This window comes from Penaeus japonicus, unplaced genomic scaffold (genome assembly GCF_977035675.1).
Source record: "Penaeus japonicus unplaced genomic scaffold, GWHDUDI00000001_assembly GWHDUDI00000001, whole genome shotgun sequence".
In the NCBI taxonomy this organism is placed as follows: domain Eukaryota; kingdom Metazoa; phylum Arthropoda; class Malacostraca; order Decapoda; family Penaeidae; genus Penaeus; species Penaeus japonicus.
In genome coordinates this window covers 27751853-27774352 of record NW_028234403.1, presented here as the reverse complement: position 1 = coordinate 27774352, position 22500 = coordinate 27751853, and the positions used below count along the sequence as shown (strand labels likewise).

At 47.5% G+C, this 22500-nt stretch overlaps 1 protein-coding gene across 35 annotated transcripts in view; it reads right to left on the bottom strand.

Annotated features, from left to right (window-relative positions):
• The window catches only part of hts (adducin 1-like protein hts), a 143615-nt gene that overhangs the window by 41267 nt on the left and 79848 nt on the right, over positions 1–22500 (bottom strand). For 24 of the 35 annotated variants that reach the window (XM_086538225.1, XM_086538201.1, XM_086538342.1 and 21 more), the window contains one exon: positions 8518–8554. The exons of the other annotated variants lie outside the window; for them this stretch is intronic. In XM_086538225.1, coding sequence (XP_086394351.1) covers positions 8518–8540 — 23 coding nt within the window. In that variant the 5' untranslated portion in view covers positions 8541–8554. The remainder of the gene's footprint in view (positions 1–8517; positions 8555–22500) is intronic. 35 annotated transcript variants of the gene reach the window in all.

The following is a 22500-nucleotide window of genomic DNA, read 5'->3' as shown; positions in this document are numbered from 1 at the left end:
GGCAGAGATGAGATGAGATGAGATGAGATGAGATGAGATGAGATGAGATGAGATGAGATGAGATGAGATGAGATGAGATGAGATGAGATGAGATGAGATGAGATGAGATGAGATGAGATGAGATGAGATGAGATGAGATGAGATAAGATGAGATAGGAGAGAGGAGAGAGGAAAGAGGAGAGAGGAGAGGAAAGAGGAGAGAGGAGAGAGGAGAGAGGAGAGAGGAGAGAGAAGAGAGGAGAGAAGAAAAGAAAGGAGAGAGAGAAGGGAGGGAGGGAGGGAGAAAGAGATGGAGGGAGGGAAAAAGAGAGGGAGGGAGGGAGGGAGGGAGGGAGGGAGGAAAAAAGAGAGGGAGGGAGGGAAGGAGGGGATATGAGAGAGAGAGAGAGAGAGAGAGAGAGAGAGAGAGAGAGAGAGAGAGAGAGAGAGAGAGAGAGAGAGAGAGAGAGAGAGAGAGAGAGAGAGAGGATGGGGCAATGGAAAGGGAAAACTGTGAGTCAGCACCCGCACTGCACACATGGTCGCCCTGCCGTGCTTGTCGCCGTGACCCCTCATCATGCACGCTCCCGTCGCGCGCTGGCTGCCTCGCATAATCACATAAGTTTCCTCTTGATGATAATATTTAGATGGGGTGCGCTTACACGTTACATTTATGGTTTTCCATACACTGATAAAAATCAACATGAACTGCTCGCAAACGACATCAATTTCCGAGTTCTTTCGGGAACAAGCTTTGCATGATTAATCGAGTTAAAAGGATAGAAACGTCAGTGAACTTTATTCTAAAAATAGCAAGCTAAAACTTATCAATCCAACAAAGAGCTTACGAAACCACAAACGTGTAGCCATGACATCCAAGGAGGAATCCTTATAAGACAGATGTCCTGTTGAGAGGTGCGTGTCCCAGGGGATCCCCGAAGCAGTAAGCAAGAGTCCTCACTTTCCCTTACTCAGCGCCTGTGCATGAACTGGAAACTCGCATGTTAGTTTCTTGTCGGCCAGACTAAAGTGAATGCGGTCCTGGGAGGCGACCTTAATCCTTCTTTCCTGTCTCTCTTTGTCTCTCATCTTCATAGAATCCCACTCTACGTTAGCGACAAATAGCAAGGCAGGCAAAAGAAGATAAAACGACAGAAGACAAGTTAGAAAGGCAACCGCAAGCAACGCCATCGCTCCAGGCGGGTGCATGTACCTTACCACTGGCGGCTTGAGCCATGAAACCAAGAAAAGGGGAGGATCCCGGAGTAAGGCGAACAGAGGACCGGGAGAGGAGGAGAGAGGGCAAAAGAAAATGGAAATGAGAAAGCAAACACGACGAGATATGAGGGAGGGAGGGAGGAAGGGACGGAGGGAGGGAGGGACGGAGGGACGGAGGGAGGGAGGGAAGGAGAGAGAGAGAGAGAGAGAGAGAGAGAGAGAGAGAGAGAGAGAGAGAGAGAGAGAGAGAGAGAGAGAGAGAGAGAGAGAGAGAGAGAGAGAGAGAGAGAGAGAGAGAGAGAGAGAGAGAGAGAGAGAGAGAGAGAGAGAGAGAGAGAGAGAGAGGAGAGAGAGAGAGAGAGAGAGAGAGAGAGAGGGGAGAGAGAGAGAGAGAGGAAAGAGAGAGAGAGAGAAAGAGAGAGGAAGGAGAAGGAGAAGGAGAGAGAGAGAAAGAGAGAGAGAGAGAGAGAGAGGAGAGAGAGAGAGAGAGAGAGAGAGAGAGAGAGGAGAGAGAGAGAGAGAGAGAGGAGAGAGAGAGAGAGAGAGAGAGAGAGAGAGAGAGAGAGAGAGAGAGAGAGAGAGAGAGAGAGGAAGAGAGAAAGAAAGGGAGAGAGAGGAAGAGAGAAAGAAAGGGAGAGAGAGGAAGAGAGAAAGAAAGGGAGAGAGAGGAAGAGAGAAAGAAAGGGAGAGAGAGGAAGAGAGAAAGAAAGGGAGAGAGAGGAAGAGAGAGAGAAAGAGAGAAATATAGAAAGTGAAAGTGAAAGTGAAAGAGAAAGAGAGAGAAATATAGAAAGTGAAAGAGAAAGAGAGAAATATAGAAAGTGAAAGAGAAAGAAAAAGAGAAAGAGAAAGAGTGAAATAGAAATATAGAAAGAGAAAGACAAAGAGAAAGAAAGAAAGAGAGAGAGAGAGAGAGAGAGAGCTTCTACGAGTGATACAACACGACTGAGAGAGAGAGAGAGAGAGAGAGAGAGAGAGAGAGAGAGAGAGAGAGAGAGAGAGAGAGAGAGAGAGAGAGAGAGAGAGAGAGAGAGAGAGAGAGAGAGAGAGAGAGAGAGAGAGAGAGAGAGAGAGAGAGAGGGGGGGGTCCAGCTCATCATACTGCATCCCTTCGCTCCCCAGGCGCGAGCGAGAGCGAGAGTGACCAATAAAGAGAAGGGTCGCGTAACGAGCGCCACTTCAAGGGAGGCCACATGACTCGGCCACTTGGCGCTCTTACATGCTACCACCTCCATCGCTTGCGCCTCGATCTTCGTATTCTTCTCCCCCCCCCTCCTCCTCCTCATCATCATCATCATCATCATCATCATCATCATCATCATCATCATCATCATCATCATCATCATCATCATCATCATCATCATCATCATCATCATCATTATCGTTATGATAGTTATGCTAACAACACTATCCGCGGCGTTACTCAGTATTTAAAGCTTCATTTTGAAGTATCCTCAACGACCCAGAGAATTATCATTGAGAGAGAGAGAGAGAGAGAGAGAGAGAGAGAGAGAGAGAGAGAGAGAGAGAGAGAGAGAGAGAGAGAGAGAGAGAGAGAGAGAGAGAGAGAGAGAGAGGTGTGTGTGGGGGGGTGGGGGTGAGGATTCCCGCTTCTAAACTCGGTCCACTCAAAGCCTTTCCCCCTAAATCCCGGTAAAGATAACCGTTCCCGCTCGCTTTGCGGCGCTTGCAAGATGTTTCCCATCCATCTTAATCGTTCCTCAGCGACCGCAACAGGGAAGCGAGAATTTTAACACAAGAATTTGCAGATGAAAAAATAAAAAAATATTCAGGCATAATTTTACATATACCTAGAGTAATCGCTTCAAGATAAACTTTTCGTCATGCTAGTGGCGGCTGTCATTACCCTAACCATTAACGAAACGCATAACCCAACCTTCATAATCTTTAAAGTATCTAATATATACTACAATACTACTCGTAAAGTTTCGGATAAAATTCGACATGCAAGAGTAAGGCTACAAAATGACAATGGGGAAAAAATCCCTGTTTACCAGATTCACCCTCCCACCCCTCCAACCCCGGAGCGCCCTCTCAAACAGGTCAAACAACAGAAGCACGACGGTAGTGGAGGGTGAGGGTAGGGGGGAGGGAAGGTAGTGGACAAGTTACGTGACAAGAGAGGCTGAGCACCAGAGCGACTTGGGCAGTGATGGCATCTTTGGAGAGCCTAATGCCAACTATGATGCAAACGCATGTAACGGTGCAGGCCGTGGGAGCAAGGCCTTCCGGAGCAGCGAAATGTGACACTAACACCTTCCATCCCTTTGTCTTCCTCTCGGTAGCTCACTTACTCCATCCCCTCCCAACCCCCGCAACTTGTTGACGTAAATAGGGCATCAAACAGGTGCTCTTACAACCTCTCACAACACAAATCCCCTCCTGCTCCACCCCCTCACCCTAGAACGAAAACTAGTTCATGGAACAATGCAATCAAAAAGCCGGGTTGAACTGCAGTTCAACAAACAAAATATACACTAAAGTGTGTACAAAAATGAAATGAAACAGCCACACCTATCTGGGCCGAACTACTAGGGATGAGGATGAGGATGAGGATGAGGATGAGGATGAGGATGAGGATGAGGATGAGGATGAGGATGAGGATGAGGATGAGGATGAGGATGAGGATGAGGATGAGGATGAGGATGAGGATGAGGATGAGGATGAGGATGAGGATGAGGATGATGATGATGATGATGATGATGATGATGATGATGATGATGATGATGATGATGATGATGATGATGATGATGATGATGATGATGATGATGATGATGATGATGATGATGATGATGATGATGATGATGATGATGATGATAATGATGATGATAATGATGATGATGATGATGATAATGATGATGATGATGATGATGATGATGATGATGATGATGATGATGATGATGATGATAATGATGATGATGATGATGATGATGATAATGATGATGATGAGGAGGAGGAGGAACGGAAGGGAAGGGAAGGAGGAGGAGGAGGAACGGAAGGGAAGGGAAGGAGGAGGAGGAGGAGGAGGAAGGGGAGAAGGAGGAAGGGGAGAAGGAGGAAGGGGAGAAGGAGGAAGGGGAGAAGGAGGAAGAGGAGAATAAGGAGGAAGAGGAGGAGGAGAATAAGGAGGAGGAGGAGGAGGAGAAGGAGGAGAATAAGGAGGAGGAGGAGATGGAAGAGGATGAGGATGAGGATGAGGATGAGGAGATGGAAGAGGAGGAGGAGGAGGAGATGGAAGAGAAAGAGGAGGAGGAGATGGAAGAGGAAGAGGAGGAGGATGAGGAGATGGAAGAGGAGGAGGATGAGGATGAGGAGATGGAAGAGGAGGAGGAGGAGGATGAGGATGAGGAGATGGAAGAGGAGGAGGAGGAGGAGATGGAAGAGGAGGAGGAGGAGGAGGAGATGGAAGGAGGAGGAGGAGGAGGAGATGGAAGGAGGAGGAGGAGGAGGAGATGGAAGAGGAGGAGGAGGAGGAGGAGGAGGAGATGGAAGAGGAGGAGGAGGAGGAGGAGGAGGAGGAGGAGGAGGAGGAGGAGGAGGAGGAGGAGGAGGAGGAGGAGGAGGAGAGGAGGAGGAAAGGAGGAGGAGGAGAGGAGGAGGAGATGGAGGAGGTAGGTGACCTTAGGGTAGAGCGTCGCGTTAGCCGGCAGAGCGCAAGGCTTCCCATCCTGATTTGCTTCGGCGATGTAAGTAGCTGTGCTAGAAAGGGGGCGATGGGTGGGGAGGGAAGAGAGAACTGATATAAAAGTGACTATCGTCGTGGCGAAGGACGTACGTTTGGAAATTGTGGGCGTCAGTGAGGGTGAGGGAGTGAGAGAAAGCGGCACCGGGGTGAGTCACTGTTATAATAACCGGGCCAAGCGAGCGCACGCACGGTCACGGTAACCATCCTCGCCACTCGGCACAAAACCGCAATTCTGCGTCGCCCACGCCTGCCACCCTCGCCGCTCTTCTCCCTACAATCCCGCTCTCGCGTGCGCCCTCACTTCCTTTGACAATGTTTAACCCTAGATAACAGTGCTGCACCACATGCCATTCGAATTTATAATTAATAATGAAAATAATAATAATGATAATAATTATAATGGCAACTGATGATGATGATGATGATGATGATGATGATGATGATGATGATGATGATGATGATGATGATGATGATGATGATGATGATGATGATGATGATGATGATGATAGCACCAGGAGTACCGCACACGGCAGCTTTAATTCAGCGACCCACTTCCTCTGCGCGCCCAACTGGGTCACTCCACAGCCCCAGGACAGCACGGCGACGGCAGCGCCGGGACCTCACTCAAACATCCAACCCAAGCATACATCGCTCCAGCTACAGATATATGGTCACATCATAACTGGGTATCTTATACCAAAATACATGTGACGATTTCTTACGTTACCACATCGCAGTCTTTCCCTTCGCTCTTGCTTCCAGTCTTTACTTCCTTCCTCCTTTCCAGAATGTTTGCGCGTCCTGGCCAGAATGCGTCCCGTGGATAACTAGCTCCAGCCTCTAGCAAGCAAGCAAGCACGTTCACCACCAGCACCACAATCGCCAATCTCACCATCCGCGGTGCTTGCAAGGCAGTTCGCTCAAGCATGAAGCGCTAACCACAACCTCTGGTCGATCACCTGCGCCCACGACCACTAACGACCCTCGCTCCGGAGCCGCAAACGACCGTCGACACAAACAGATAAGACAGACAGAAAGACTCATCCAAACATGAGGAAACATACACACAAGTACAATATATAAAAATAATACATATAACTAATAAGTTGTCGTGAATTAATCTATAAAAAGTAAAGAGACGCATAACTATCTCCCGCTACCTCCCCCGCCACCCTATCCCTGTCAAAAGGGACGCGAAGCGACATTCCCGCACGGCCGCCTCGATCGATACCTTTCGTGCATGTCCGCTTTACGCCACGGAGGACATGCACGCGTGCTGTATGTCTCGCTCGTCGTCGCTGCCTGCGTGCATGCATGTGATATAAACGTGTTGCCTGGGAGGAACATTGTCAAATAGGCCGTGTATGTATAAGTGTAACAATACAAACCTCAAAGAAAATGAAAAACTGAAAAAAAACGAGTGGAAGAGGACGCCACACAGCGAGTTGTAAGAGACTATATGGAGATTATTTGGGGGGAAATCTTGGGCAAACGTCGAAGAACCATTCACCAAACTCTTCTGCGAATCGTCGGAACAAAGAGGGCTTCAAACGGGAATCCACCGTAGCACACTGGTCTCACTTAAACGTCCCTTACCCCTACCTAGACATGGGTCTGCCTTCTACTCCTATCCTTGTCCTCGTTCCTGCCTTTGCCTCTACTCAGACCCCTGCTGTTATCCCGTCCATATGCTTTCACTTTTCTTGACAGACAAACGCTTAAACTTAACAACACACATTCATTCATTCACTCACACTCACTCACTCACTCACACGCACACACGAAAGAAAGGCGAGGGGGGAAGGACAGACAAACAGGCGCTAGATATGGATGATCAAATGTGGAAAAACAAGAACAATAAAAATCATAAAACACGAAAGGCCCCGAAGGTAGAAACAGGGAGGGAGGAGAAGGGGGGGGGGGCACAATATAACAATAAAGCGGCTGTTCACCTGACAACCAACAACAATTACATCACGAACAAAGAGACAGCAAAAACACCACAGCCGTAAAAACGAATGTACTGCATCTCATTTTCACAGTAGCAAATACCCAGCAACATACCCTAACCAAACTCGCCGTCATATCGATCACAAGTAAGCTAGAAGAACAAAAAAACAAAAAACAAAATCAAAACAAGGAAGAAATCTTAGCGCAACAAGATGAAACTGAACCTTCACTTCCAGGCCCGTAAGAAAACGTTTGTCTATTGTTTCTCCAACGAGGCCCTAACTAAACGGGAGAGGGTGGGGGGTTGGGGGAGGGAGGTGGCGTAACGACCGCGGAGACCCTTTCGCTGCCGATGGAGTTGTATAACACTTGAATTAGCCTTCATAATCAGGTTTATCGTATTACAAAAAGTATTATTCATAATTGTCATCATCATTATTATAACAATAATCATTATCATGAAAATTAGGAAGATAATATTAATTATCATTATCCAACAACTGATGATGATAAGTAAAAACAATTCGCTAAGACGAAGCTAACAGTTGTAGAAAAGTATGAAACGACTATTTTCCCCCTCTCCTCCTTACTCCCTTACCTCTCCTTCTCCCCCCACCCCTTACCCTTCCCGTCACGTTTCCTGCTAGCGGTCCCTCTCCCCGAACCCCTCCCCTCCCCCCTCCCATGCCATCCTCCTCTTCCCTTTCACCCTACCGGATGTTTGCTGACGTCACCATTCATCACGTCAGCCCTCCATCATCCGACAAGTTCCCCCACCCCCCCGCCCTCGTTCACTGGCTTGAACACAGCACGAAACGTGTACCGATGAACACATCTATTTGCAATTACCGTTTACACTACGCAAACAATATATGAATCATTTTCCGTGTGTGTGTACGTGTGTGTGTACTTGTGTGTGCGCGTGTGCGTGTGCGTGTGCGTGTGCGTGTGCGTGTGTGTGTGCGTGTGTGTGTGCGTGTGTGTGCGTATGTATATGTATGTGTATATGTATGTGTGTTTATATGTATATGTATGTGTATATGTATATGTATGTGTATATGTATATGTATGTGTATATGTATGTGTATATGTATATGTATATGTATATGTATATGTATATGTATATGTATATGTATGTGTGTGTGCATGTATGTATGTGCGTGTGCATGTATGCATGTGTGCGAGCGTGAATGTATGCATGTGTGTGAGCATGCATGTATGTGTGTGTGCATGTGTATGCGTGTGTGCATGTATATATGTGTGTGTGTGTTTGTGTGTGTTTGTGTGTGTATATGTATGTATGACTTATGAATGTATGTTATGTATGTATGTATGTATGTATGTATGTATGTATGTATGTATGTGTGCGTGTGTGCATGCATGTATATGTGCATGCATGCATGTATGTGTGCATGCGTGTATGTGTGTGCATGCGTGTATGTGTGTGTGCATGCGTGTATGTGTGTGCATGCGTGTATGTGTATGTGCATGCGTGTATGTGTGTGCATGCGTGTATGTGTATGTGCATGCGTGTATGTGTGTGCATGCGTGTATGTGTGTGCATGCGTGTGTGTGTGTGTGTGTGTGTAAATGCATGCATGCGTGTATGTATGTATATTTGCAAGTGTGCATGTGTGTCAGTCTGCCTCCCTGTCTCACCGTACCTGGATTCCTGTTTATCCTTCATCTGGGGTTACAAACCTGAAAGGAGAAAAAAAAACGTTAGTATATGCACAACAAAGGAGACGCACTACTGCAACGAGGCTGAAAACATAATAACATGTGGCCGCCATCCTATACGAGCAGATAAGGCTGACGGGAAGGTCGGAGGGCGGAGGGGGAGTAGAGTGGAGTGGAGGGGGAATGGAGGGGAGGGGAATGGAGGTGAGGTGGAGGGAGGACAGAGAGAGAGAGAGAGAGAGAGAGAGAGAGAGAGAGAGAGAGAGAGAGAGAGAGAGAGAGAGAGAGAGAGAGAGAGAGAGAGAGAGAGAGAGCGAAAGAGAGAGGAAGGGAGGGAGGGAAGGAGGAAGGAAAGGGAGGGAGGGAGGGAAGGAGGGAGGGAGGGAAGGAGGAAGGGAGGGAAGGAGGAAGGGAAGGAGGGAGGAAGGGAAGGAGGGAGGAAGGGAAGGAGGGAGGAAGGGAAGGAGGGAGGGAGGGAAGGAGGGAGGAAGGGAAGGAGGGAAGGAGGGAGGGAGGGAGGGAGGGAGGGAGGGAGGGAGGGAGGGAGGAAGGAAGGAAGGAAGGAAGGAAGGAAGGAAGGAAGGAAGGAAGGAAGGAAGGAAGGAAGGAAGGAAGGGAGGGAGGGAGGGAGGAAGGGAGAGGGAGGAGAGAGACAAAAATAAAGGAAGGAAGGAATTCAGCATATGTAATCCTACTATGCCTATATTTAATCTCAAAACTAAGTTGTCAGCGTATGGTTGCTGACGGCGGAATGCAGCGGTGACTGAGCGACCTTCAAGCTCCGCCGCACATTATGCTTATGATTTAATCGCAGGCCGCCTCTACTGCCTTCGCTGCCCCGCGACGCCCGGCCCTTGCACCGGGTCACATGCGGCAACGGCACTCGCCCGGCAGGCAACAGTGCACGACGGTGCATCGTCCGGGGACGCTCAGCAACGAGACGGATTTAATCACGTTCGGTGAAACAGCATTGGGAATGCGCCGTTCATCTGGACATCAGCCATATACTTCTGATACTGAATTCATACGAGGGACTGACTACCCCGACTGACACACACAGAGGAAGATGATGTACAACTCTAAAGTAATGTTCAAAATACTCAAAAGCTATACGTCAAGCATTAACAGAACGTAAGGCCTAATAAGAGCACGTACTTATCACCCAGAGTTACACGAGCATATATATAGTCGTGAGCACACGCGGCCCCTCAACACTTCCTCTGTACCATGGATGATTCTCGGTAAACACACTGGCTCACACACACCAAGAGGGGCGGCAAAGGTCGAAGCGTCTGTGCTTCATCCATTTTTGTGTCACAATCTAAATCATATTGAGCACCAAATAAAAAAAAAGCTTGATGGGTGGTTGAGTGTGTTGGTGAGTAGGGGGGGGGTGAGTAAGGGACGAAGGAAGGGATAGATAAATAATCAACAAGAAGAGATACGAAAGGTTCGCGGAAGGGCACTTCCCCCAAGGAAAGCGAGCGCGATCATTACGGCTTCACACGCTCGACCTTTTCAAATATTCCTTAAAGTGGTACCGATCTGCTATGGCTGCCAGGCGCCAGCAAATGAAGCGCAGTGGGCGAAGGTTAGGGAATAGAGGGGAGAGAGAAGAGTTGGGGGTTGATAAGAAAGGGAAAGAAAGGGAGACAAAAGGATAAATACATCCATATCCATGACTAGGAACGTACCTGGAATAATCCCCTAACCATTCATAAGCTCTCCCCCATGCCTCCCTCACTACCCCTCCCCTCCTCATAGTTCTGACCAGGTTTCAAGCTACAATAAAGGAGAGAGCGGGGCCCCAGTTTCTTCCTTCATCCACGGCCAATACTGGAGTTGCGCTAAGTTATTTCATTAATAATCAAGAACACGCAAAAGCCAAACTGATACGGAACGTGATAATGAGGTTATGAATTTAAAACAACAGACGAACAAAAAAATGGATAAATTTGGGAAAATGGCGGGAAGGGGAAGGCGAGAACAGGAGCAACTCGTGGCAATAACTGGTACTAATGAAAGATATGGAAAAGGAAAGCAAGGGGAGCGAAAAACATAAACATGTAAAAAAAATGAAAGAAAAAAAAGTTTACAAAGAGGGAGAAGGGGAGTAGGAAGAGGACGGGGATGGAAGAGAATCCAGCAGGAATCGCCAAAAATGAGCCTGTGAGTTTGACAATTTTTCATTTAATTAAATCAATTATATAAGGCAGTACCTAATTTTCAGCATGCCTCTCATCTACTATAGCTTGTTTCATGTGGTCCACAGAAGTGTTTTAATTCCTAGATTATGTGCGTTCATGAAATTTTATTAGCACAAAAAGTTTTGATGAGGCGTGGAGTGCAGCAGCGGTGTTGGTTTCTGGTGAATAATTCTATGAAAAAATCAATGATGAATCAACGCATGATTTGGCTCATACTTTAGGCATATTGAATCATGCATTACATCATTTATTGGGTAATCTATCCATTAATAAACATTCCTCACAAAATATATTTGAAAAGACTATGCTTCTCCTATTGTAGATACAAATATCTTCCTCTTCCTCTTCCTCTCTCTATCTGTCCCCTCCTCACCCTCTCCCTCACTAGCCCGCAACATCCACCAATTCAGGCATATCCAGTTACCAAAACATGTGGCCGTGCTGACTTTCTAGGAACTTTACTATGTCACCCACTATTATAAACGGCCTTAGCACTGTGCTTCGACCTTTCCCCTCTGTTCACTGCCCTCTTCTCCCCCCCCCCTCCCACAAACACACGGCCATGACGATCATTTCCCAAGACTGAAGGAGTGAGTAAGAGGCTATCCGGCTCGGCTGTGACACCGCAGCTGTGATCGTCGTCCATATTTAACATATTATGTAATCTGAACAAAGAAAAACAATGAGAGAGTGGGGGATGGAGTAAGTATGAGAGAGGTCGGGATAAGAGAAGACGAAAGAAGGGAATGGGAGAGGGAGGGAGGGAGAAAAGGGAGAGGGAGGGAGAGAGAAGAGAGGAGAGGAGAAGAGAGGAGAGGAGAGGAGAGGAGAGGAGAGGAGAGGAGAGGAGAGGGAGAGGTTGAGGGAGAGGGGAGAGAGGGAGAGGTTGAGGGAGGGGGAGGGAAGAGAGAAAGAGAAAGAAGGGAATGGGGAGGGGGAGGGGAGGGGAGAGGAGGGAGAGGGAGAGGGAGAGGGGAGAGGGGAGGGAATATAAGAGAAAGACGAAAGAAGGAGGGAGAGGGAGGGAGGGAGAGGGAGAGGGAGGAGAGAGAGAGAGGAGAGGAGAGGAGAGGAGAGGAGAGGAGAGAGAGGGAGAGGGAGAGGGAGAGGGAGGGAGAGAGAGAGAGAGAGAGAGAGAGAGAGAGAGAGAGAGAGAGAGAGAGAGGGAGAGAGAGAGAGGGAGAGGGAGAGGGAGAGGGAGAGGGAGAGGGAGAGGGAGAGGGAGAGGGAGAGGGAGGGGGAGAGGGAGAGGGAGGGAGGGAGAGGGAGAGGGGGAGGGGGGGAGGAGAGAGGGGGGAGGGGGAGGGGGAGGGGGAGGGGAGGGGGAGGGGGAGAGGAGAGGGAGGGGAGAGGGAGAGGGAGGGGGAGAGGGAGAGGGAGGGGGAGAGGGAGAGGGAGAGGGAGAGAGAGAGAGAAAAAAAAAAGAGAAAAAAAGAGAGAAAGAGAGAAAGAGAAAGAGAAAGAGAGAAAGAGAAAGAGAGAGAGAGAAAGAGAAAGAGAAAAAGAGAAAGAGAAAGAGAAAGAGAAAGAGAAAGAGAAAGAGAGAGGGGGGGAGGGTTACACAACTTATTAGAAATCATATAATTATATGTAAATATACATATATACAAAAAATATAGAAAGCCCCAAGTAGTGGCACTGGAGCGGGCGGCGACGACGACTCATGGCCCTGCCAACAGCCCTGAATGCCGAGCAAACAACCCCTGGTTACTCTCCCCTTCCTTTTCCCGCTTTCCGCGTCCCTACCCCTCTCCTCTGGGGAAGCGCTATACTGACACGTCGCCTCTATAACCCTACAGTATACATACATAATCTATTTGGCCTGACCCCCCCATCCTCCTCACCCCATCTCCTCTCCCATTCCCCCTCCAGTCGAACCCCGCAACTAAGACCGCACTTTGCAACACTAAACACACGCACTAACACAATAGACTCGTCTCCCCTCAGCTCTTTGATAATGCTGCATCTCGCTGGCGTCTGCCAAGAGACGCATCAGCACCGACAACCTAACCCTTCTCCTTTCCCTATTTACCTTCACAGGCGCTTTCAATCAATTGCCTCATCTTTAGTAAACATTAACCCAACTATTAATGTTTACCTGTTGCAGTTCATGAGCAAACAATCTCCCTGACGCCATATGTAAAATAAATCGATGAAGTAAACAACAGCAAAGACTGAGTGTATTTTTCTCAGCAGCAAAACTGTCCCGTGACAGGCGTGAAACGACTCGGCATTCCGTGAACCATAAACCTACCGCCAATAACCGACCTCGCACAACAACCTGGTGGTCTGGCCAGGCTATCTGCTCTTCTGGCGACGACAATCCCAGGTGACTCGAGGTAATTAAGGTAAATACCCCGCATTACCGACCGTAATCGATAACGGCCACGAGCATGACAGCCTCAGCTGGTCAGAGTCTAGGTGGCGTGGGACATTTATTTTATATGAAATCACTTTTGGCTGTACCCATTTCGCTCCTTTAGTCCCCCCCCCAACCCCCCACCACGAGAATTCTCGCCCGAGAGCCCCAGGAAGGGGGTATTTTTAAAAGAAGAATAATTCAATCAATAACAAAATCCAAAAGACAATCATGCGACTTGAAGCGAGCACTTCCGTGCATGGGATCCCTGTCGGCCAGCCATCTTTAAAGATCCTCCTGTGCTGCTTCCCTGCACCAGAATTCTATTCTTTCCTTAGAATCTATAAACATATTGTTAATAATTTTCTGGTTAAATTACTCTGGCATATATGGGTATCTGACAGATAAGTAGGCTATTATCTATGGAAATGATAATCGTGTTGTCTCCACCTATATCCTCATGCATACAGACACGATAAGTATGCACCCCCTCCCCGCCTGTCTGTGTGTTAGAGAGAGAGAGAGAGAGAGAGAGAGAGAGAGAGAGAGAGAGAGAGAGAGAGAGAGAGAGCGGAGCATGAGAGAGATAGCCGTGTACGATGAGACGCGAGACGGGGGGGGGGTTTGCTTTGGATGATATGCAGAGGATAGAGAGAGTTTACACACCAGGAGAGAGAGAGAGAGAGAGAGAGAGAGAGAGAGAGAGGGGGGGGGGGGTTGCTTTCGTGAGCATATGAGCGTGTATAGTATGTATACACACCCCAGGATGAGAGACAAGCAGGGACCGATCCGGCGCCAGACACGTGGGGAGACAGAGGGGGCGAGGGGAGCGGGAGGGAGAGAGGCGCGAGGGGACCAAGGTGATGGTGGCGGTGTGGCAGCAGCATAAGGGAAGGGGTCATCGCCCCCTCTCGCCACGCTCCCTCTCCGTCCCGTCCTGATCAATAACCTCCCTCCCAGACAGAGAGCCGCCCGCCACCCCGCCCTGTTGCGTTTTCAGTCCTTGGTTCTGTCTTGGGCTCTTGCATTCTTTTTCTCAATTCTTTTTTTCCCTCATCTTCTACTTGCTCTCTCTTCCCTTCTCCGCTTCCTTTCTTTATCTTCTGACTTCCCCCTTTTTTGTTTCCCCCCCCCTCTCTCTCTCTCTCTCTCTCTCTTTCACTCTCTTTCTCTCTCTTTCACTCTCTTTCACTCTCTTTCACTCTCTCACTCACTCTCACTCACTCTCGCTAGACACCTGGGAAAGATGCAAGGTCGTCCCAAGTTAAACAGGTACCAGAAGGACCAACTTCTCGATATCGATGTCATTCAAGGAGCGTGCAGTCGGACCTTAGAGGGACGGACGCACTGCGTGGCATTGAGCAATAGTGCTTCCTTGGGACGCGCATCCCTGCATGTGAGTGCGAATGTGATTTTTTGACATACGCAAATTGCAAGTCTACGATCTGGTCTCTAAATTGTGAAATAAACTTTGCATAGAAGAGCGCAAACTAAAGGTGGGGCGAGGACAGAAGACCTGCGCGGCAACAGCGACGAGTCATTACGAACAAGTGAGCAGCTGGATGAACAAAAGAAAAAAATGATCGAACACCTGTGGGTTTGCGAGATAGAAAAAAATAAACGAAAGAGGAAAGACACGCTGCCAAACCAGCAAAACGCCGGCACCGTTCACCGGCCACGAACAACCGATGATGCATTGCAATAGGTCCCCCGCCTTTGCAGATAGATATTGCAAGTTCACACTTTTTTCCATGTGCATGTTTCATCTCCTTTCGTACCCTCGCAACACTCCCTTATGCTCAGGCCGCGAATCGCCTCAGCCTTTCACATTCAAGCCTTACTCTTGCAGCGGATGTTCTCGCAAGAAACCCGGGGATCAAGCTTGTGCAAAAGACACTGCACTTGTTGATTGAAGGCCAAGCGCAATGTCTGATCCAGACCCATGTATCCCTTCCTCAAAAATTTCACTGCACTCGAAAGCTATTTCGGGCACTGCATGCATGACGCCACGACGGCGTGCGAGAAACGTCACTGCAATATACTGGAGTTATCAAGGTCCTGTGACGTCACACTGCGGCGACACTCCCGACGGCTACCTGGATGAGTTCGAACTGGCGTCCACTGAACTGGCGTCCACTGAACTGGCGCTCTAATCGAAAGTCGACCTACGAATACTTGTAGATTACAATTCGTCCTGTTCCTTATTCTTGCTGTGTCTACCATTTGTCTTTGTGTCCCCTTCTACATCTCAGTGCTTATTTCTGTCTGCCTATCTTGTAACTCACTCTCTCCTTACATTGCATTTTCTTATACAAGTACATTACTCCTGTCTTTCCCCAGTGCGCGCACCTCTAGTGTAGACAGAGCCACGGCAACGGAGCAAAGTGTAACATGGGCACGTGTGATATACTCAAAGCTCCCTAGCGAAGCATGCTAAAACAATCCGCCATGCTTTATTTTTCGTCCATAAATAAATAAAGAACACAAAATCCCCTCCTACCACACCCCTTGAATCTCCCATACTACAAGAACGACTTGTGTCCTCCCTCATCAATAAATGAGTAGCTCATCGCCCCCATCTGCCCACACCCAACCCGAAGAGGCCCCAGCTAAATACCCTCTCATTAGGATGAATATTCTCCACACGTGACTGCCCATTTGCCTCCTCCCCGGCGGCGACGAGAGCCCTCCACACCTGGACTCGCTATACTTTACCCTTAAAAACAACTTGACGTTTATTTGATGCACGGTAGAGACGATAGCCGTGGTGTTGGATGGTGTGATCCAGCCTCGTTTCGCTCCCATAAATTCCTTCACTACTGTCACCAGACACCAATCGGTCTATCGCCACCGTCCATGAAAGTAGTAGATAGACATATGAAACTTTTTTTACTTCTAAATGTAGCTATTGTCAGATTCAGGAAATAAAGCTTGCTGAACATGCAAAGCTAGGTCAGCGAGTAGCCCTAAACCGGCACCCGAACGTATTTTGTAAGACGACCCTCTTCCGCCCTCATATCCATGCTCCTCCTTAAAATCTACACTCACGGTAGACCTGGAAAGGCATTGTATAAACTGCACATATTCAGCTTGAGTTTCTCATGAAGGTCAACAGTGACTAATCAATTGCTACAGAAATTTTCGGTATGTGCGTGTTTGTCTGCTTGCGTGTGCGTGTATCTGGGCAAGGGAGGGGCGATTAACAGCCATGTTGTTTCTTTTGATTTCCGAAATGAAAGGAGACGGTAGGTGGGCAAGACTACTACACCAATGAAATAACATGGCTATGACGTACACCCACACCTGCATACATAATACACTGTATGTTACTTGTGAATAATACGAGCTCACTTCTCTCTCTCACCCCATCCCCTCTCTCTTTGCTTTCTAGCATTCCCCCAACCCACCCCTAACAGTCCCTCCATCCCAACCTACCACTCCCCAACCCTCAACACGATGCTATCCAGGGTACGAAATCGACAGGGTTGTCAACCGATACAAAATTACGATTCTTCCTCACTTTAATCCAGGAATGACAGTTCCTTTTGAACCAGTTTGAACATCTCGAGGGAGGGAAGAATAAGGAAGTAAGAGTGCCAGAAAGGCCAGTATGCCTCAGTGCCAGAGTGCTCAAAGTGACAAACAACGTACCGAGAAGAGAACCCTTCCTTCCCTTTCTCCCTCCACTCTTACCAACCTTCGTGTTTCAACAATGTTAATTATCTTTTCGGTCAAATCTGCGAGGCTGCAGCGTCATCCTGACGACGGACACGGTCCTCTCCGAGAGGGAGGGAGGGAGGGGAAGGAGGGAGGAAAGTGGGGAGGCGGAATGGGGAAAAAAGGATAAAGGAATGGGGAAAGGGGAGAGAGATAGAGTTTAAGATTTGGAAATAAGAAAAAAAAAAAAAAGTGGGGAGAGGAAGGGGGAAAAGGAAGAGAGGATAAATTAAATTTTTAAAATGGGTTTTGGATTGGAATATAAATATAGAGTTTTTTAAGAAAAAAAAGAAGTTTAAGGGGGAGGGGAAATTGGGGGAAAAAAAAAAAGAAAAGGAAAAATTTGGAAATTTTTTTGAGAGAAATAGGGAAAAAGGAAAGAAAAAGGGGAAAAAGGAAAGGAGGTTTTGGGGAAAAAAAAGTAGAAAAAAAAAGGGTGAAGAAGAGAGAAAAGGGGGGAAAAAGGGGCCCCGGTTAGGGAGAAAAAAAAGGCGTTAAAAAAGAGATAAAAAATGGGGAAGAGAAAGAAGGAGGGGGGGGGAGAGAGGGAGGAGAAGGAGATGGAGAGGAAAGAAGAGAAGAGAGAGGGAGGAAAAAGGAGAAGGGGGGGGAAAGGAGGAGAAAATGGGGAAAGGAAGGGAGGGAAGAGGGGGAAGAAAATGGGGGAAAAGGAAGAAAGAAAAAAAATGAAGAAAAAGAAAAGGGAGAAAAGGAAAGAGGAATGAGGAAGAGAGGATTTTGAAGAGGGAGAGGAGGGGAGATGGGGAAGAGGAGAGAAGAGGGAGGCCTAAACATTGTAAAAACACGAATACAGTTCGGAAATAGAAGAAGAGTTGGAGTAGAGAATATGGAATGAATAGCACGCACGCACACGCACACACACACACACACACACACACACACACACACACAGAATAGGGAGAAAGAGAGAGAGAGAGAGAGAGAGAATAGGGAGAGAGGGAGAGAGAGAGAGAGAGAGAATAGAGAGAGAGAGAGAATAGAGAGAAAGAGAGAAAGAGAGAGAGAAAGAGAGAGAGAGAGAGAGAATAGGGAGAAAGAGAGAGAGAGAGAGAGAGAGAATACGGAGAAGAGGGAGAGAGAGGGGAGAGAGGAAAGGGAGAAGCGAGAGAGAGAGGAGGCGGAAGGGGGAAAAGAGAAAAGAGGAGAGAGTGAGAGAGAGAGAATGGGAGAAAAGAGAGAGAGAGAGAAGAGGAGAGAGGAGGAGGTAGTACCCTTATAACATCAACTACTTATCCTCCATCCCGGCTTCATAGCAGCAGTAGTGAAGTAAACATGCCCCCACCACCTTTCCCCGGGGCGGGGAGGGAACAAGTGACTGCCCCCATCCCCAGCCTGTGCCAATCCTCGGCATGCCCACTCTTACTAAATGCTTACAGGGCAGGATTAGCAATGACGTCACACCTCCTTGTTAAAAACGGCGGTCCTTCATGTGATACGAACGAGCCTGCGAGGCGGGTGGCGACGGGAATCTTGGGCCAACGGACTAGATGCCACGCCAAAGGATGCCGAATGACGCTAACTAGAAGCCATGTAAGATAGAAGGCAACAAAGACCCGTAGAAAGGATTTCAATCTGACTGAATAATCACACATACAGTGACTCTAGGCATGATGGATTCATCCAGATAATGAAGAAAATTGAAAATAAAATAAAACAGCAGTGCGAGTTGAGAGGAAAAATAAATTACATTCGGGTAATCTTGCTTCTTTCAAGAAAATCGAATACAGAAAAAAACAATGTTGACAGCTGCCCTGTCACATTTTAATAATCATTCTTGTGACAACCTCATTCCCCAAGGAAGGGCTGGCGACCTACACCATCACCGTCATCTAACATTCCAGTGAAAAATGCGGGTTACCCTTCATGGTCTGCCGTGATTTCCCTGATGGTGGACGTGAGGACTGGCAGCGGCTCATGGCACACTAATATTCGTAGTAGTAGTTCATAACGAGTCGTAACACTAGTATATGCATTTTTATTTTACTAGTACCTCGTGTGTTACAAAGGAAAAAGCAATAGAAGGTACACGTTATCATGTACTGACTTTCCATACTATTTTTTTCTTGTGTTCATAATACATTCCCATAGAGCTATGCGTGCATTCCAGCCTTCACGCTCAACGTGTTCCAAGAGAAACACTCTTATGGCAAACAACAATCACTTACTCTTCATTTCTTCCCCCTCTTAATCATCCTCCACCCTAATTCCTACTTCTTCCATCTTCCCTCCCCCCCCTTCCCCCCCCCCCCCCCCCCATCCTTTCCCATGTCCGCCTCTCCACCCTCGCTTGTCACCGCCGTGGGAAACTCTACCTCAACGTGCCAGGATTGCCAGCCTCCTCCCTAAACGAAAGGAATCAAAAGTTCAGCCCCAAAACAGACTGACAACAAATACCTCATCAGAACGAAAATGACAAACACAAAAACACAAATACAGTTCCGATTTTTTTGTGTTGCTAAGTTTTGTCTTCGTTCGATTTTTCAGTCTATTACTTCCTTCTCGTTCTTTTAAAGTTGTTACAATTCATTACTGAATCGACGTGTAGATTCGTCTGATTTCGAATTTGGAATAAGCCGTGCTCACCTACTTGCACCCGGCCTTCGACACAGTCTACAAAAATAAAAAAAAAATAGGAAAGATAAGTTAGGAAATAAATTCACAAAATAAGAGCGGTGACACTGACCGCGTTTGTGGAGTTACGTCTCCATTCGCTGGTGATAAAAAGTCGATCTTTGGGTTCGTCTATTAATAATATATACACAATGCATTCAGCTCAAGTATGAATTCTTTACTAGTTTTATCAGTAATCATATTCTTAAAATTTTACGTTTAAAGCAAGGCAGTTGAATGTCAACCGTCAAGGTTCACAGGCAGCGGCGAGGACGGTGGCGGCATTTCTTGTCACCACGAATCTTATCTCGATTCAAATCTCTTATCAGACATGAATCACAAACAGACAGCGCGGAAGGTACTGCTGTAGAGGTAATAATGGACACATTTGTTAGCCAAATAATCAACACGTATATCTAACATGATCCACAATAAAATCGTCAAGTACGTATATGGAAGTGAAAATTCACGTGAAAGGAAAGGGAGAATAGCGGGTGTGGGAGGGGGGAGGAGAGAGAAGAGAGAGAGATGAGAGAGAGAGAGAGCGAGAGAGAGGAGAGGAGAGAGAGAGAATGAGAGATTGAGAGAGAGAGAGGAGATAGGAGTGAAAGAGAGAGAGAGGAGAGGAGGATGCGAGGTAGCGAGAGAGATTGGACACTAGAGAGAGAGAGAGAGAGAGAGAGAATAGGGAGAAGCGAGCGAGGGAGAGAGAGAAAGAGAGAGAGAAATAGGAGAGAAGAGAGAGAGAGAGAGAGAGAGGAGAGAGAGAGAGAGATGAGAGAGAGAGATAGGTGAGAGAGAGAGAGAGAGAGAGAATGGGAGAGAGAGAGAGAAAGGGAGAGAGAGATTGAGTAGAGAGAGAGAGATAGGGAGAGAGAGGAGAGTGAGAGGAGAGAGAGAGAATAGAGAGAGAGAGAAAGATAGGGAGAGAGAGAGAGAGAGATCAGAGAGAAGAGGGCGAGAGAGAAGAGAGAGAGAGCATAGGGAGAGATAGAAGGAAAGTGAGGAGAGAGATCTAAGGAGAGAAGGGAAGAGAAGGAGGGGAGAGAGAAGAAAGAGGTGAGAGAGCGGAGAGAGAATAGGGAGAAAGATGAGAATAGAGAGAAATAAAGAGAGATATGGAGCAAGAGAGAGAGAGAAGCGAGAGATAGAGAGAGAGACGAGACAGGGAGAGAGAGACTAAAGATAGAGAGAGAAGAGAGAGATAGAGATATAGACGAGATAGAGAGAGAGATAGATAGAGAGAGAGAGAGAGGAGAGAAGTGGGAGAGATGAGAGAGAGATGAGAATATAGAGAGAGAGATGAGAGAGAATAGAGAGAAGGGATGAAGAGAGAGGAGAGAGAGAAGGTAAATAGGGAGGAAGAGGAGAGAGGAGAGAGAGAGAGAATGAGGGAGATAATAGGGAGACAGAGAGAGAGCATGAGAGAGAGAGAGAGTGAGAGAATTAGGGAGAAAGAGAGCGAGAGAGAGAGAGTGAATGGGAGGTTCTTACGGAGAGAGAGAGATAGGAGCAGAGAGAGAGAGAGAGAGAGAGAGAATAGGGAGGAAAGAGAGAGAGAGAGAGTGAATAGGGCGAGAAGATGGAGAGAGAATAGGTGAGAAAGTAAAGAGATGAGAGGAGAATAGGGCGAAAGAGAGAGTGAGGAGGAGAGAATAGGGAGAAAGACTGAACGTAGGATGAGATAGGGAGAAGGAGAGAGAGAGAATAGGGAGAAAGAAAGAGAGTTGATGGAGAGAAGAGAGAGAATAGGGAGACAAGAATGAGAGAAGCTAGGGGCAGAGAGAGAGAATAGGGAGGGGACAGAAGAGAGAGAGAGGAATGGAATAGGGAGGAAAGAAAGAGAGAGAGAGAGATGAGAATAGGGCGAAATGAAAGCTGAGAGAGAGAGACAGAGAATAGGAGAAAGAAAGAGAGAGAGAGAAAGAGCGAGAAGTAGAATAGGGAACGGAAAAAAGAAAGAGAGAGAGAGAGAGAGAATAGGGAGAAAGAGAGAGAGAGAGAGAGAATAGGGAGAAAGAAAGAGAGAGAGAGAGAGAGAAAAGGGAGAAAGAGAGAGAGAGAGAGAGAGAGAGAATAGGGAGAAAGAGAGAGAGAGAGAGAGAGAGAGAGAGAATAGGGAGAAAGAGAGAGAGAGAGAGAGAGAATAGGGAGAAAGAGAGAGAGAGAGAGAGAGAGAGAGAGAATAGGGAGAAAGAGAGAGAGAGAGAGAGAGAGAGAGAGAGAGAGAGAGAGAGAGAGAGAGAGAGAGAGAGAGAGAGAGAGAGAGAGAGAGAGAGAGAGAGAGAGAGAGAATAGGGAGAAAGAGAGAGAAGAGAATAGGGAGAAAGAGAGAGAAGAGAATAGGGAGAAAGAGAGAGAAGAGAATAGGGAGAAAGAGAGAGAAGAGAATAGGGAGAAAGAGTAGGGAGGAGGAGGAGAATAGGGAGAGAGAGAGAGAGAAGAGAAAGAAAGAGAGAGAAGAGAATAGGGCTGAAAGGGAAAGAAGAGAAAAGGGAGAAGGAGAGGAAAGAGAATAGGGAGAAAGAGAGAGAAGAGAATAGGGAGAAAGAGAGAGAAGAGAATAGGGAGAAAGAGAGAGAAGAGAATAGGGAGAAAGAGAGAGAAGAGAATAGGGAGAAAGAGAGAGAAGAGAATAGGGAGAAAGAGAGAGAAGAGAATAGGGAGAAAGAGAGAGAAGAGAATAGGGAGAAAGAGATAAGAGAATAGGGAGAAAGAGATAAGAGAATAGGGAGAAAGAGAGGAGAGAAGAGGAGAGAAGAGGAGAGACGAGAAGAGAAGAGAAGAGGAGAGAAGAGGAGGTAGTACCCTTATAACCATCAACTACTTATCCTCCATCCCGGCTTCATAGCAGCAGTAGTGAAGTAAACATGCCCCCACCACCTTTCCCCCGGGGCGGGGAGGGAACAAGTGACTGCCCCCATCCCCAGCCTGTGCCAATCCTCGGCATGCCCACTTTACTCAAATGCTCCAGGGCAGGATTTCGCATGACGTCACCCCTCCTGTGCAAACGGGGTCCTTCATGTGATACGAACGAGCCCTGCGAGGCCGGG